The 18,285-nt window shown below is 31.7% G+C and overlaps 1 protein-coding gene across 3 annotated transcripts in view; it reads left to right on the top strand.

The window, feature by feature from the left end:
* The first annotated feature begins 2,347 nt into the window (after positions 1-2,347).
* LOC117236469 (hepatocyte nuclear factor 4-gamma) overlaps positions 2,348-18,285 on the top strand; it is a 50,871-nt gene continuing 34,933 nt past the window's right edge. Inside the window, exons 1-2 of one of the 3 annotated variants that reach the window (XM_033499457.1) lie at positions 2,348-2,830; positions 3,791-4,152. In XM_033499457.1, the coding sequence (XP_033355348.1) occupies positions 4,089-4,152 (64 nt within the window). In that variant the 5' untranslated portion in view covers positions 2,348-2,830; positions 3,791-4,088. Of the gene's footprint in view, positions 2,831-3,790; positions 4,153-16,005; positions 16,242-18,285 lie in introns of those variants that run through there. The other 2 variants (XM_033499455.1, XM_033499456.1) reach the window with 2 other exon arrangements.

Raw genomic sequence — 18,285 nt, 5'->3', positions numbered from 1 at the left:
TTTATTTTGGATATTGTATATATATGGATACTATCAGGGGCGAATTGGCCATCGAAAGGTTAAGAGATGAACTAAAGATAGAGGGTCATGTTCGTAATCTCCCGCTAAAAATTTAAGTCCTAGTTCGTCCCTGGTTACTAGTTCCTATATATATTAATATGAGTACTAGTCTAAATATGCAACAGGTTATAAACATTTTAGAAATGTTCCAAGCTTACAAAATATTTAATTACTAATCTATTCTGCTACAGACATAAATTACATATGTACATCTTGCTATATAATTATTGATATAAATGATATATTGTGCACAACATATTACATTATGTATTACATATTACATATTATATCATAGAATTACAGATCGATATCACAAACAATACGAAGGCGTTATAACCTTTTTAGAAGGTTTCTAATTGCAAACAAGTTTTTGTCGAATAATCATTTCACAATGATTAAAGCGAATTATCGTGTTTATTAGAGTGACGTTAGAAAATTTAAAAATTAATACCTTTTTAAGGATATGTGGTATAATCCTGACATTCGTTGTACTAAGAGATCGAGTACTTGGCGAAAATAATTTTAGAACACAATTTTAAAATACAAAAATTTGATTTATAGTTATTAATGTCATTTATTACAGATAAAGCGATTTGCAAGGTTAACTATTACGGGTCATGATATGTTAAAGAATATTGGAACTTTTAAACTAAATTACATTTTTCATCAATTTACTATATTTAATAACATATGTACATTCTTTAAGTATTTTAATACATATATTCTTCCGTTTTATAGGACATAACACATGAAAGAAAATTGTTATTCTGAAACGATCAAGTTTCCAATAATTTTGTCGTGCTCGTTATGAAAATTAGCAAGAACGTAGATATTCATTTATTTATTCAAGGTAGACGACTCGTTATTTTTTGCACGACTTTTTCTATCGGTCGTGTTAGAATCGTCGAAGATAGGGCACTGCATAAATAGAAAAGCTACGTAAAGAGATATAATTGAAGTATTTAAAAATTACACGTAAGTGGAGAAACATGAAACTAAGTAAGAAATATTGTATTAGATTCAATTATAATAAATTGAAATTATAATTATAATATAAATTAATCAATTATAATAAATTGTAAGTTTTTCAAATGTGAATTGTTTTGTGTTATTTTTATTATTAATTATAGCGATAAGAATTATCTTCAAAAGTCATATTTTATTTGTTATCAACAATTCTTAAAAACCGTTGAAGGAATTACCTGTGATAACTGCAAATTATTAACTGCATAATTTTTCGTAATACAGTTACTATCGTTTATTATAAAATAAGATATTATTATTATTATTAGCTGGAACTACAATAATAATAGAACAATAAAATTAAAGAATTTTTCGTATAATTATAGATTTCAATGAAAATATTTTGAATAGTAAATTTCTCTGCTATAATAAAAATGCAATGACATAATGGTGTCTTTAGTATAAATAATTAGTAAAATAGGATTTAGTAAAAATAAATAGGATCGACACGAATCAATTAATAGGATTAAAGGAATACCACTAAATTTTCTCCGTTAATTTAGCTTTAGTTTCTAAATGGTCTCATTACCCTTATAAAGTTACTATAGTGACATAGCAACTTGTTAAGGAGAAACGTATAAAGTTATTTTTAATTGTTTCGAGACACTACACTTACACATATACACTAAATATACATATAACATACAACATTGTTTAACATACATGTAGATAGAATTTATTAATTATAATTATAAACGTCTATTTTGTCTCTAATGTCTTCGAATGAAAAAAATTCGTTGAAATCTTGATCTATTATCAACAAATTAAATTTAACAAATGTTCATGTTAATGATTCTAATACAACACCGCCATACTAATCAATAAAATTTCAGTACATATATACGATACCCTGAATAATTAACAGAATCATAAAATCTTATATCCTTTTATAAACAATCTAAATCAGCCAACATCGACACAAGGAGGTCATAAGCGTGTTTCATCTTGCCTGCAACGAAAATTAATCTGATATAGCCTTAAATGCAACGTTGAATATGTAAACATTGTTCCACATGCGATCGTGTAAATTCATCGGTGGATACTAATTCAATATTACGTAGAAGCTGTTCAATTGATATTCGTGCACAGCACACGTGACGCTCGACTGCGTAGCGTTCTAGCCATTCTAGCGAACGTACATATATGCTCTAATGAGATGTCCAAGTGAAACGTGGACAGACGGAACAGGAAACCAAATGACATTGTCCCCACGCGCGCAACTTAAAGGCGCGTCGAACGCCGGCAACGGTCAACACAACAGTAGTGCGATTGCTTTCCGGCTGATCGGATTCACCTGCCGTGAATCGATACTGCGCATGCGCATGATTCGCTTCGTTTTGCCCGCGCCGTGAATTGACGTAGCGCCAGCGCATAGTGTCGTTTCATTTCGCGCGCCGTAAGTCGATGTTGCGCATGCGCGTCATGCCGTGAATTGACGGTGCGCTTGCGCGTATCGCCATTATTTCTTGTGTATTCATCGGCCTCGTCGCATACGACAGTGGATTTGTTTCACTATTAACAAGATATGACGGGGACCACGCGAACGACGAGTGAGAATGAATTACGCTCTTTTTTCGTCCTTTTCTGGGAAAACGATTGCCTGCTGCCAATGGTACTTCTTATCGATGCAGCTTACTTCGGAATTGATCGCATTGGATCGACGTTTACTTACTGAATCCTCTGATGGATTCACGTGTGTAGCATTTAAAACATGGAGGGGACGCCGCTCTTTTCATCGGCGTTATAGGTACATATCGAGGTTTGAGAACCAATAGACTATTGATATTGAATTATCCATGAAAAGTACTGGAACAAAAATTTTATGCATATATTGTGTGTATTATATAAAACATTCTGAGATTTTATTAGCGCTGTAGTGAGACACGACCGTCACGATAATATTAGTAAAACCTGCAATTTTCAAAGCACATCTGTATTTTATACTCGATCTTTAAATTAGAAATTCCCTTTGGTACCTCGAATATCAACGGATAAATTATGAATAAATTTTCCATCCAAACTGTTTCGTCACGATTATTGAAATAATAAATTTAAATCTATTTCGATTGAAAATTCTGTAAGTAAAGAAAATTTCGAAATAATGATTAAAAAATTTAGATATACACTAGCTCTCAAAAGTATTCGAACCATAGAAAACTTTTATATCCATACTATATGTATTACCCAAAACATTCTGAAGTGTTATTGGTACTGTAATCGTGTTTATCATAATAAACACGATATACAAAAATAACAATAATTCAATTTATTTGTGCCAAATATTCCGTTCTGTCTACGATAAGAGGAAGGAATATGAAAGAAAACTATTTGGCCTAGAATAATTTTCGACGATAGAACAACGAAGAATTGGGATCAAGGAACGTGTATCAGAAGGTTTTTTCGTGCGATTAAATCGATTGCTTTTTACAGCTGGCATTGATTCGTCCAAAACATTGACCCGATCAGTGACCCAAGTCTTTCTTGCTTCTCTTTTTACAGATCATTTTGTCCATAATACAAGACGTTCCACGCTAATTTAGAGAAATATTTATGCATGCATACTCCAAGCAGTTTCTCCTACGAAACTGTATTTTGTTTTCTATACTTTTTACGTATGTTAGTCTATGCTTGTTTATAATTAATACAATAAACGAATAATCATTGGGCAATTCGTTTCAATCTGACCACCCGTTCGTTTCTGTTCCAGATAACAAATTCCCCCATCCGCGTGTCAACATGGCTGCTGTCTAATCTCCACCAAAAAAAAGAAAAAAAGAAAAAAAAGAAGTAAGAAGAACGATTGAGAGGAAAGACAGAAAAATCAAAGCGTCTCTGGACGATAACAAGTCAGGAAAAAAGTAAATATCTGCTATATCATAGCAGACATATTTCCGAAATATTCGCTGACCGATTGCCGGTTCGAAGGTAAAATCACGTGAAACATTCGTTGGCGGGTTAACAATCGCGCATGCGCAGATGTGTAGTGCATCTCCGGTGACCTTGAAATGGAGGAGCAGCCGCAGAATACCGAAGGACCATCGATAAACTCTTCTTCCCCCTCCGCGTACGGTGAGTAACTTTAAGACCTGTTAAAGTAATGATATAATGTTTTATTAAATACAACATTTATATGTAACAGAATAAGTATTTTATATATAACAGAATAACTTGTACATCTCAAACAGGAATGAATTTGTTTTATTGCACATTCGTTCATTCAATACATACGCGACGCGCTCGTCTCATGGCGTTTTCCTTTTGTCTTCCTCTTTTTCACTTCCTCGCTCGTACAATACAGATGTACACACATCTATTTTCTAACAAGACCGTCTTTTTCTTTTTTCCTTTTTCTCTTTTCACCGAGTAGATAAAATATTAAAAATATATTTAAAATATAAGTAGATTAAATATTTAATAAGTTAATATTTAACTTATTTAATATTTAAATAAGTAGATAAATAAAGTCTATATAGTATATATAGGTTATGTTTTAAAGCATATAAATATAGTCTATATCGTATATATAGGTTATGTTTTAAGGGATATAAGTATAGGCTGTTTCATGTGATAGGTAGCCTACGGATACTTATGCGAATTTTTATGGGCACAATGAGAAAATTGGAATCTAAACAGAGATGTTCTTCACTCACCAAATATTACAGCGAATACTACGCATGTTTCATACATTTTTATTTGTTATACAAATCCTGTGTATTTTTACATCTTTAAATTTTCCGTAAATGTATAAATGTCCCACGTTTAGTGATGACCGTTTGATCCTTAATAGATTAATCGGCATCGCTTAGTTTTAGTAGACATCGAATCAATGAATGACTAAGTGCAATAATAATTACCTCCTTAGAACGAATAAATTATATTATAAATTCAAACTATTTATCAAAACGAATACTTATGTCTAAATTAAATATGCGAGTTGATGTTTTCTGTCAATTCAGCATTTTTCATTCCATCAACGCTACCATACATATTAGACAACTCAGAAGAAGACGCCGTAACAAATTAATAAGGAAAATAACAATTGAATGCAGTACGTGTGAATCAGCTTTTTATACAATAAATTTAAATTACTTATGTCGAAACATCGGTATAACTGGTATGGTGTAGAATCTGGAAAGTATTAATCGTCTTATTAAAATAAAACATTACTTTTACCGGAAGTTAGTGACAGAAGTTGTAGTGTAAGTTTCATTCCATAATGTACATCGTTGTATAGAAATCGTTAATACACTAATCGCTAATACACTAAATCAAACACCGATTATATTTATGAAACGCGCTTATTTATAGGCTTGTTGGTATACAAAACCATCTTAAAGCCCGAAAGATAGTAAAAAATATAATTCCGACGGTATTAATAGCCATTAACGAGTTTCATTAATTATGAAAGTGTTAGCGGTGTGAATCGATACACGGTTATGCAATTAACATAGACATGCCATTGGTGTAAGTGTACGTTCGCTTGTCAGACGTGTGTCTCGTAAAAATTCTGTGTGAAACGGAGCGGGACTCGCGAATGATAAAGTTCCATCGCTCTGCTCTGTTCGAACAAGATAACCCGTGGACCCTCGGCTACGCAGCAGCCAAGCTGAATTGCAATTCGTCTTCGTCTTCACCCTCTTTACCTTAAACAAATCCAAGCTTCGGACACGTTTATCGATACACGGTATCATCGACGACCAATCCTTAGATTGGTGCATGTGAAATTGTTGTTTCTAAATGGTTGGAATTTGAAGGGTTGTTGACAACATACATTATGATTATTGAAATCAGGTGAGGTGTCGCCCATTCTGCATAATTGTACCTTTTCAATGACTATTTGAATAATAAATGTACTTGTGTTTGGTAAAACTCTGGTTTTTTACAGTTTGAACTTGGAGTTGGTGTATTGTTGGACATTGTACGATACTTTGAAATGCTATTAATTGATTAACTTTGAAGATCTCCTCGCCTCTTCTTCACCATTGCATCTCTTCAGACATCTTCTATTTTATTTACGGAAAGCGTGGAATACACAAAAGATATAACAGTTCACTGGAACAATAAAACCAAATGTCTAATGTCTATGTATATTTTAACAATATCTATTGAAATATAACAACCATTTTGGGTCATAAAACCGAGGAGGACAGCAGAGTTAAAATTCATTACATAGTAAGGGTAATAACGTGTAAATAATTTTCATAGTCAATTATATTTTCTCTTGTATCTTCATCCGCCGTTTGATATTGTATCATTCTTTTTAGGACACTTTAGATTTTTGTGTTTTATGACAACAAAAAAGCAATGATAATAACATTTACGTAACGATGGAATTTTAGTCATAATAAGTGTCTTGGTTACGTTCATTTTTACATAATTACGTACTTATTCATATTTATTATTCAAATCCATCATACTTCTATTCATACATTAATGTATTCACCCCAGTGAAAAGTTTTGTTCGAGTTGAACAGAAGTTTGAAATGATTTGCAACGCTTCTGGCGTTTTCCAATACATGAAGGTATTGATTATGAAATATGTATAAGCGTAAGTAGGTCTTTGGAGAATATTGAGGAGGACGTTCAGGATCGAAGTTTGGTATAGATGAGTATTGGTATCTCCCTAAGAAATAAAATGAAGAATACAAAAATTGCGTTCCAGATTCTATTTATTAATTGCTAATATATAAAGAGCAATGAAAATCTGCACCTGAAAGCTACTGTATCATGGACGAATGTTGAGTACTTTGAGCAATGCAGACACAATGATTCTGAAAGCCAAATTTTAAAAGACAGTGTTTGCGACATTGTCACATTTCTATGCTATCCAACTCACAAAATTGATTAACATAGCTTCTTACATTTTTTTTCTTAACAAATTTCAAACCTCCCAGCTTTGCAATAACTTCCACGTTGTTCAAGTAAAATTTTCAGAAAGCAACGAGGAAAAAGAACTAAAAATTCTTAATCCCAGTGTTACTTTATGAAATAGGAAAGGAAATACATATGAATTATAAAAGTTGAGAAAGTCATCATTACATTTAGCAAAGAATTTTTCCTAATTATTTATTATATTTAGGCAAATACAGATATTAGTAATATGTTAGCTAATAGTGACATAAGTCATGATTTGCTTCTAATCTCGTCTGTGATGCAAAAATTATAGTTCTTTTGACTGTCTGTATTACGATACGACGAACATATGCTGTTTTCCTGGCCACAGGTAAATATTAATATTTACGTCTTCTCGACACCAATTTGTCATCTTATTCTAGCGTCGGACGCCAGCTTTTGTAGACTGCTTTTTAGTTTCTGCTTTTACAAATAAATTTAGAAATCCTTTTCACGTGCCTCTACGTGAATAACGTTCGGTATTTCGTTATTTTTCTACACCTGGTTTTCTACCTAAGAATAAACTTGCACTCAAGGCTGGCAAATGTTCGCATCTTCCAAAAAGTTTCATAGACACAAAATAAAAGTATAATCTGCACATCGGATTTACCATTACTCTAATCTACATCGGTAGACGCTTTATCGATATTTTGCAGTTATTTTTAATTAAATGCTCTTATCAATATCTGCCACTCGGTATTATTTGAAATATCTCTGCAAATTATTCTGGCGTAAACAAATGAAGTTTTGAAGTTTCTCTAGATATTTTAGGATCTTTCTACGCTGCAATTGCGTCAGCAAAGTAAATTCATTTTGTTAGAGGTAGCGACATTAATATTAACAGAGGAGGTTTTAAATAATCGTTCGGTGTAAGAAGGAATACACACAATGTACAGGCTATTGGTAAAAGTGGACGATATTTTCAGCGATTCAGGAAAGTAATCAAACATTTCTAAAAACCTTTATCACGTGTGTTGTATAGAACATGAAATTTATGGTTCCCATTCGAATGTGCTAAATCTTTTTGCAACGTAAGGCTCGAATATTTTCGTCAGCCTTTACATATTTTAACATATATAATTAACAATATAAAAGATCTTTCTCGTCTTATGTCTACGTTCTACGACATTCTACAACTATAATACATAGATATTTTTATCACTACACATAACTTTTTGAATATCCCATACTTAACCACCATAGCTATCTTTCTAAGACGAATTATCATTTATATTTTACATAAGTTCTTTATCTTATTGTCAGCCGATATGTGTCATTAATTTTTCAAATTATCACTGTTTAGAAATAGAGTCAACCTTGATTCATGAAAAAGTTTACTTTTCAGATCTGTTCCGATTATAGTCAGTAAATAAGCAATAGACGGCATTTTATTGGTAAACGGGAAAATAGTGGAAAATTGTATAGGGTAAGCGTTCTGATTCATTGAAAAATCTTTGATAGTCAGTGTGTATTTACTATTTTGGTGTTTATGAGGATTAGTGATAATTTCATGATTAATTTTAGATAAATTTTTCCATTTAGTATCTTCCTTTTTTAGATTACTCGTTTGTGAATAACGTGCTCAATTTCGATAATCATCTGATGAACGAAGGAAGTTTCCAATACGAATATATCTTCTCTTGTTTTTAACTGGGATTCAATCTCGTACCTGCAAAGTTATTACCACGCTGTAAGAGGACATATCGTGTACGAAATATCAATATTGTACGGATTTTCCGAATAATTTGGTTTCCTTGATAAACATTGGTAAATCGCGGATTCCGTTCTATCTCTGTTAAAATATTTGTTATTTCATTTTAGACCCCTTTTCCCTACAATAGATACTAATTCCATTAATACTACTAATGACAGTTTACTGATCGCTATGATAACAGCGATAGAACGTTAAATGTAAAATTAGTTCCCATTAAAATTAGATTTTAATTCGTGTAGATTATAAGCAAGGAAACTAAATGTGAAGTTAGTACTTGTAGTATCGTTAACTACAATGAACACATGTTACCATCGTATTATCGTGAATTACCAGTTGTTATTTGGCGAGTAGCAGCGATAACTTTCAGAAGGATATCGATTACCGTATAATCCTCTTAATTCAGATATGTTTCAGCTGATTTGATCGATAACGTTTATCGTGCTAAGTCGTTGTCTTCAAGAAACTGGAAGAAGAAAAATAACGATGGAGTAGGATAAACGTTATATGAAACTCAATTACATTATTGTCTAAAACATGTATTGTTTCAATCTTTCTATCTTACATTTTAAAGATAGTCGAGATGAAGATACGCGATGGAAATCATGATCCGAATTATTTAAAAAACTGCCAAGTAATTGTGCGGAAAAGAAGACCTCAACAGCAATTTTATTGCATTTCGGATATGTTACAGACGGTGCTGAGTAACATGCACTTTATCGGAAATCCTGGTTCGAAAGTTAAGATAAAATAAAATAGGAAATGGTATTTGTTAGATTACATTTACTTCGATATAAGTGGTTAAAAATGAAATTACCATAGGATTGCGACCCCAGTAGCGATGAGACGCGGTCAGGTTAGGTTAGGTTAGATTCCATTCATAAGTAGGGAGGGTTAAACTCTCAGACTCTTCAAAAGACCTAACCTAACGTAACCTAACTTTCGAATCACGATCGTTTCACGCCTCAGACAGAGTACATACTGCTCAGGACCTTTCCCTCTATAATGTATCTCAAGGTTAAGGTCATTGGAGTCGAGGACCTCTTTTGTGCATACTTACCGAAAGCTGCATTACATGCAAAGGAATTTTGTATAAATTCATGTTTTGCGACAGAATTATCATTTTATTTAATTTCCCCCTCGCAGCTTGGAAATGGTCGTGGTTTTACAATATTTTTTCAAGCTCACACGTACTTACAATTTTTCTCTGAGGTTTGGCTTCGCGCATGCAATGCCTCAAATCAGACGAAGCCTATTGCGAGTGAGGTATTCTCAGCAGATTGCGGATATTTATTCAAATTCACATTTTTATGAATATAATTAAAAAAATAGAACGTAGGTAGGACATTGCTTTACTTATTGATAAATGTGGTACTTTGAGATGCTTTGTAATTCAAACGAGACACTATATTTTAATAAGATACTGTATAATTTTTAAGCTTTGCTTTATCATTACAAATTTAAAGCATTGCTTTATTTGCGATCTACTTTTTCCTACCTTCGTGTCTACGATACCTGTGAGCAGAAACTTCGAGAAAAGTGAATCGTTCGTAGAGAAGAGTCGAAGACGATCAATTAATAGCAGGAAGAAAAGGTGAATTTATTTTATACTTATGTATCCAACTCTGCCATTCCCTGTAGGTCATTTTCACTTAATCGCATTTGTTTTCATCGTTATACGATCTCTATAGTCTGAGAGAAAACATGTTAATTCCAGCTTTATGTTAAATCATTTTCTCAAGACGTTGAAAATATTTTCTATCTTTTGGATTTATGTAGCCACGCGTCTAGAGTTACAAAATGATATTAAAGTCTAAATATATAATTCATATCATCGCAATATTCTCGTAGATTTATTCCATATTGCTGCCATTTCCTCAACTTCTTTCGTCATACTGATTTAATTATACACATAGACATCTTCCTTCGTGACTTCTAAAAACTGTTGAACTTCTGAAAAACATCACCTCCGCGCTGGTCTCCGGATAATCATTTTTAATCGACGATTAAAAAACGATGTGTTTGGATCGAAATTCAAGATAATTCATATTTAACGACTCTCAGGGTAAAAATAACTCTCTTATTTACTATTTTCGTGAAGGTAAAAGATGCAAGCTAATTAGCTGCCCAGAGCCATGTTGGAGAACGCAAGCATAATCAATGTGGCGGACATTCTCCAGGGTTATCGCGTGACCTCTTCGTTTATAAACTTTATTGTAAGCAACCTTCAGTTCGCCATGCGCTCGAAACGTGTCACGATTTGTTAATTCGAGGTTTTCCTCCTTCTTTTTCAACAATTCCCCTGCGCTTCTTTCGCCTTTCTGTTCGATGATTAAACTGGACGCTTCATTTAACTATACGGCATATACAGTACAAAAAACAAAGAAGTTTTCTAAATATTTACTTGTTTATTATTTATCATCCTCAGAGTTATTATAATCTCAATTATTATTATTATTATTATCTTATTAAATTATTATAATCTTAAGAATGTGTATAATTATTATAATAATAATTATAATTGTATTATAATTTTCCAAGTCTCAAACACTTTCAAACAAGGACGAAATACATTATCGAATAATATTCATTAACATTTACAATTGACATTTATTCGAAACGAATAAATGTAAACCAGAAGCCATTTCATGATCCAAAATTCGTTAAACTCCAATTGCTCTGGGCGACGTGTTTTTCTGGGAAGCTACGCTTAGCGATTTATATTACATCGTAAAACGACGTTATTAATAGCTCGAATCGCTTGTTTTCTTTGTTAAATCTACTGAATTACAATATTTCCAACGTGTAAAACGATTCTATACTTTCAGCTCTAGACGTTACCAAATGGGAAAATCCAATTACTAAACTAATTACGATTACTGATAAGCATAACCGATAAGAACATTTCGAAAAGTCTGTTAAACAGACGAGCCATTGAAATCCTGTTTGCCCGGCTAACCACATCTCATATCGAAATTGAAGATACCGCCATAGATCTAACCCACAAGGGACAGAGTGGGTAAACCAGGTACGTCGGTCTGCCATAAAGAGGCTCTAAAATCATTTCACAGAATTCTTAATGATCGTTGGAACAATTCGTGGGAAGGTTCATGCACTATATACAATATACATTGTATTAAAAACGATACTTATCAAACGAGTCGTGCATTATTGTTTGATAGGAAATATCGAGTGACCTTATCTAGACTAAGGATTGGTTATGCAAATTTTACGTACTTATTGAAAGAAGAAGACCAGGCAATACTTAGTGGATGCGGTGTAACAAACTCAGTGGGACACACCGTCGCATCTTGCCAGAAATATCAATGGGGAAGAAGATTCTATCGGGCGAAGGAAAATCTTAAGAAACCGCTGGCATCGTAAAGTTTGGATATTTTTGAAACGTATCAGTATAGTTCTGTTCACATACTCTGACACGTAATCTTAAGTAATTACTGTTAGGTAATGTGTGGTTGCTAATGACTCAAATGGGTCGATGTAGTAAATGAAGGACCTAAGTGACAGAGGAAAGAACAATTGAATATTTACTAATTTTACTATTTCTACAGATAGTTACGCCGTTCTTATGTTGTACCGCTGTAAATTCATTTCTTCTTTCTTCAAAGTCGCTTCAAGATCGTAATGTCAAGGATCGTTGAACTTGTTCCGATATCGACTACAATATTACGTTACAAAAAAGCAAGCGCTGATATGGGAAAAAATATCGATGACCTTGAAAAGCCCTTCAAAAAGACTTTGGGTCAACTTTTCTTATCATCTGATAAAGTTCACGTTTTCTTCTTGTCGTTAATTCTTGTCACCAGCGCAATTAATTTTTATATCGTTAAGTAATTTTTACGCGCATAAAAATTATCGTATGCGTCTCTCACAGCGAGCGTAATTAGTTGTGAAATTCGCGCAAACAATTAATTGCAAATATTAGAATCGTTAACAGCGTAATCTCCGCGACGTGTAACGATATCCAACCTGATTTTATCCGAAAAAAAGTTATCAAGATGTTCGTTTACTTCGTTCAAAACAGCTTTCCATCTCTGATATTCCTATTCGAATTATATTTTCGATTTAAGTATGTCATTTTGATCGATTTAACATGAATATTTTTGAAGTTGATGATGATACCAATTCGCATTTCCTAATACAGATCTTTTACACGAAACATGATAAGTACAAGCAATCTTCGAATCGCAACATGTAGAGTGTTCCCTTATCTTATTTTCGTTTTTGAAATAATACATGTGAAATCTTGAAGTATTCTCAAGAAGAAAAGAATAAGCTAAATATTTAATTTTTTTTTTTTTAATTTTAATATCAGATTAATATTTTTATTTATTTATTTATTCATTCCTTTTCGGTCACATCCCCTGATAAGGTATTACAGCGACTACAATGAAATTTTCTACATATATAAATATCTAAGTAGTATTTACATGTTTAATTTGCTACAATTACCGTTGTTGGCTGGTAAATAATTAGTTAATTACTAGTTAGTTAGCGAATTAATACGTTCAAGTGATTACTTCATGTATATCTGTTCTTAATTTATGTTAGAAGGTGTTGTGTGTTCTGCCAGAAGTTATCCTATTAGCAGTTAGTTATTGGAGCATAGCGTTGCTTGTCTTACAATATTACATTACTTTTCATTTTCCTAATATAAGTCTATTCGTCTTAGAATAATACCTTAGCATTTCTAGAAGCAGTACACATGTCACGTTTGTCCTTGTGTGCAATTTTTTCCTCCATATTTTTTCAAATAATTTGGTTACGAAAGTCTATAAAAAAATACTTATGAAAAAGTTAAATATGCAAAAATATCCAGAATGACGTCGGGAAAACCTTAGTATACGTCTATTAAACTTCTATTTTAGTGCGATCTTTTTTTACTTGCGTTGATAAAAATTTGAATTTTGCATAAATAACACGCGAGCTAAGTAATCTATAAAACCAATCGCACGTCTTTAAGTTTAAGGCCGCGATATCCCAGCAATCGCGATTCAATCGGCAAGATATTTAGATCTCGATTAATTTTTTTTATACAAATTCAGCCCCGTATCTGTTGTACTATAATTGGCGTGACGTTCTATATATAAATTTAACATACTAATGTGCGTACAGTAAGATTATGTATTTATAAAATCCGTGAGAAAAACTTGACGTAAAATTTCCATAATGTTCGACATTAAATAGAAATGTGGTTGAAATATCTAATCGTTTATGTAACTTTGACACGTTGACCTAATGTTTTATCTTTGAACATTATAAATGTAACAGTAGGGATTATTATGTGGTGTATATTGTAAGCAACAATTTTGTTATCGAGTTTGATTCCGTGACTGTAACAATACTAATATCTCTATGATGATAAGACACTTTATAGGAGAATTTTGTGCATTTTTTTTTTTTATCATTTCTCGGCCGATATCTTTTTCTTACTTAGATATCAAATATTAAGATTGAAACAATTTATAATTACACGCGTCGATCTTTTTCAAATTGCAACGCTATTTCGAATGAATAAAATTATAAACATCGGATTATTAATTATACACGTACATGTATACACGTACATATACACGTACATTATAGTTTGTTGAAATAATTTTCTCTCCGGCATTAGATAATCATACATTATGATAAATTTTTTTTTTATACAATAAAAACATTATAAAGATTGTTAATAAATTACTAGCGTCAATATATATTGAATATGTATTCAGAGAAATGTCCATCATTTTACTTAGTATCTATCTATTATTATACTTTGTTATGTCGTAATTATTTTAATTACTAACAATAACATTTGTTATTTATACCGGCCTTTTAAATTCAAACTAATCTGTTTATGTTATTTTTTTTCAGTAAATATCTTTCTTATAACAATATAATATTTTATCTGAATAATTGTTTATTGGATTTCTCCAGACGCAAGTAAATTATCACTTATAATTTGTTCTCATCTTAGTGATTAACTTATCGTCATTTGTGCAAGTAATAGATAACAATCATTAACCGATTGTTAAGATACGATGTTATCTAATTGTCTTATCGAGTACAATCCTTTTGTGAAAATAAGTTTATTCGTTTTTGTTCCAAAAACCAACTTTCTCATAGCAGCCACTATGCGTTTATTCAATGATATACATATTCCTTGATTAAGTATCCTTTTCATTTTCAATGCTATCGATCGACTGACATTTTTCGTATGTACAATACTAAATGCACTCACTTGATTGAGTAGAATCGTCGAGTGCGGGATAGGATTACGTTTGAAAGTGAATGAGGAAGCTGATTAATATAAATAAATTATGCACGTTTACAAGATGAGTAGAACAAAGATTTAAGAATACTTCCTATTTATTTATAACTAAGAAATACACTTCTTTAATCGAACAGTGGTTTTAATCGATTGAATAAATATTTAGTTAATCTTTATTCGCGTGTCTATGTGAATATACAGGGTGGTTGGTAACTGGTGGTACAAGCGGAAAGGGGGTGATTCTACGCGAAAAAAGAAGTCGAAAATATAGAATAAAAATTTTTCGTTCGAGGCTTTGTTTTCGAGAAAATCGACTTTGAATTTTCGCTCGGTACGCCTGCGGTACGTTATAACGGATCTCATTGTAGATCGTTGTCTCGATGGAAAAATTTAAAAAAAAAAAAAAAATTAGAAAAAAATTTTTATTCTATATTTTCGACTTCTTTTTTCGCGTAGAATCACCCCCTCTCCGCTTGTATCGCCAGTTATCAACCACCCTGTATATTCGTTTCCACACATCGAATGGTATTAAAATCAGTAAATTCAACAAATATATGGTATCTATTCAGCACGTTTATTTCATGTGATCTTCGTGTATTCTTACATACTGCGTACATTCTTCAGATTTTTGCGTATTATAGCGTACATTTTTATATCTCTAAATATCGCTGTTTAATTGTAAACATCGGAATCTAACGATCGGTCCGTTAAAAATTGTCAAACTTTATTTCTACACTTACACGAGCGCAAATAAGATTAAGAAACGTTGGAATACTCGTGAACAAATGCAAAGTGTAAACAAGCAAGCAGTTGAACAAATAGTATCGTTGAATTAGTTACATGCAATATCCTCGTTGAATCGTTCCAACAAATAATAAACGCTTTTCCCTTTCTTTGGAAGTATTCTTCCCGTATTTCGCTAGTTAGCGCACGACTATAGCCCTCACCACTATTCGCGCTATCCCCACTCACGCGCGTCTTTCCCTCACCATTCGCACATTAGCGAACGACGAAAGCAATAGTTTGACAATTTGACACTCAGTCGCTTAACGACCTCCGTGCGCGATGGTCCAATAATTTGGTAAAATTGTTGTTTTGAATGAAGACCGTATACATAGTGACAGAAGTATGACAGCCACGTGAAGATAGTTATTGTCTGTGCTGTGTTTTTAATGTGTGCTTGCGCACACACCGTTTCCACGCTGCCTTTACGCGGCCAGTTTGAATTAAAGGGGACACACGCCGAAATGCGGTTCGACGAGCATCTTTTCGAAGTCCTTGGTAAGTCAATAACACGAATCGATAATTATCGATAATTGAAGTGACTGCAAATTGGATAATTTACTCTGATGATTCCACATAAGAATTGGTTTGATTTTGAGGTTATATCGGAGTAAAAGCATAATATAGTAGAGGTATTAGGGGTATAAGTAATAATAACAAACTAAAAATTGTTCTGAATGAGATACAGTTAAAGTCTATTCTTTATGGCAATAAGATATATAAATATATTTTAGTATTTTATAGAATAATTAATATTTAATTCTGCTTATAGTATCATTTTGGATATTATAACCACACATCTGTCATTAGTTTTGCTGTAAGGGACAATTATATAATTATAATCGTAAAAAATAAAAGAAATTGAAGAGAATGAATTATGTTTTAATTATAAAACCTACCTAACGAAGTTACAACAAAAATCATTTAATATAGAACATTTAATATTTATGTATGAAAGATCATGTCCATAAAACATAACAATTCATAGAAATTTTCTTCAAATTTAATAGTATTAAATAAAAATCGGATATTATTTTTAAAAATTCTATTTTGCATTTGCAACCATTTTTCACGCTCATTATAATGCCTCATTATTATGACTATGAAAATCAAATAAGTTATTATAGTACACGTGAAAAAAATTTGCAAAGAATATAAAAAGATATATGTAAAACGCTGACAATACAATTACAGTCAATCAAATGTATAGCAATGTAAAGAAATCTATGCAAAAAGCATTTAAAATTTAATATTACAATTCATAAAAGAGAAAATTTTAATAGAAATCAAACACTATTTCAACAATTTTAAATAACAAAATATCTGCTATGTATTTTAGCGTTTTTAATATTATTTTAATAAATTGTCGTTCAATTAACATCCAGTTAAATGCACTGAATAGAAAATACCAATTAGTCAGCTTCTAGTTGTTCAACAATAATTTACAATTAATTACAATGTTTCAGATGTTTAAATAACGATCTATTAGTGTGATTTAAGACTGCAGTAATTTTTAGCCGGATAAGAAAACCGTATAATTTTTTGTTTAAACGTTGTCTTAATTAATTAGACTCGTGGTAACATCGAAGTTAATTAAAGTTAATTTGCTATTATTATCTGCCAGAGTTTTGTAAGGATCGCGATTAAGCACGTTTTTTGCCACGGCAAATAACATTTTTTCTCTTTGAAAGTGGAAACACGATATTAGCAAGAAACTTCGTTTTATTTTTATAAATAATTGAATAAAACGAACGATTTCTCCTGGAAAAAATTTCTGATAATTTTAATTGTTAATCTCGTGCCGTGTTTCCGCAACAAGAAAGGAAGAATTTTTTCATCGAAATTTCCCTTGATTCTTTGAAAGATGTGGAATAATGTAAATACAAATAATCGTAAAATTATTAAAGTGAAATCGAATACCACACACGGTATAGTTATTTTTTATTTAAATTTAACAGTGATTTCTTTTTAGATAAGTGAAGAAGGATAATATATAATTTCTTATTTTTTGATAGAAATGTTTAGAATACAAGAAATACCGATCAGATAGAAATTATGTTAATTTGGTAAATTAATTTGGTAAATTTAAGGTGTTTAAAAATTTTAATGGACAGTTTAAACTGTTTACCAATCTAATTAATTCTGTGCAGCGAAATATCACTAAAAATGGCCAATCAGAATTATAACTCTTTTACAAGATTCAGTAATTTTTAAGTAATGAAAATTCATTTATTATTTATCTACTTTAAATTGTGCGGTGCTATCTGAAGAAAAAATATCGAAAAAACAGGATGTAAATCCACTTGAAGGTCACCAAACATTTGCATTTACGAGCCATCCCCGTATTTAAATAAAGAATTAAATAAATTTCCATAATAAAAGCGCTATTATTAACTTCATTTTTAAACAATGGCGACAATGCATGGGCATACGGTATAGAGTCATTGCTATAAATTAAAACACCATTCTGTATTTTCTTTTTAATCGACAAAAAAACAAAAAGGAAAAAAGGAAAAGATGAAAAAACGATGAGTCATAAAAA

The sequence above is a fragment of the Bombus vosnesenskii genome, unplaced genomic scaffold (genome assembly GCF_011952255.1).
Source record: "Bombus vosnesenskii isolate JDL3184/JDL3185 unplaced genomic scaffold, Bvos_JDL3184-5_v1.1 scf7180000013349, whole genome shotgun sequence".
NCBI lineage: Eukaryota > Metazoa > Arthropoda > Insecta > Hymenoptera > Apidae > Bombus > Bombus vosnesenskii.
This window is presented reverse-complemented; position numbering and strand designations above follow the sequence as displayed.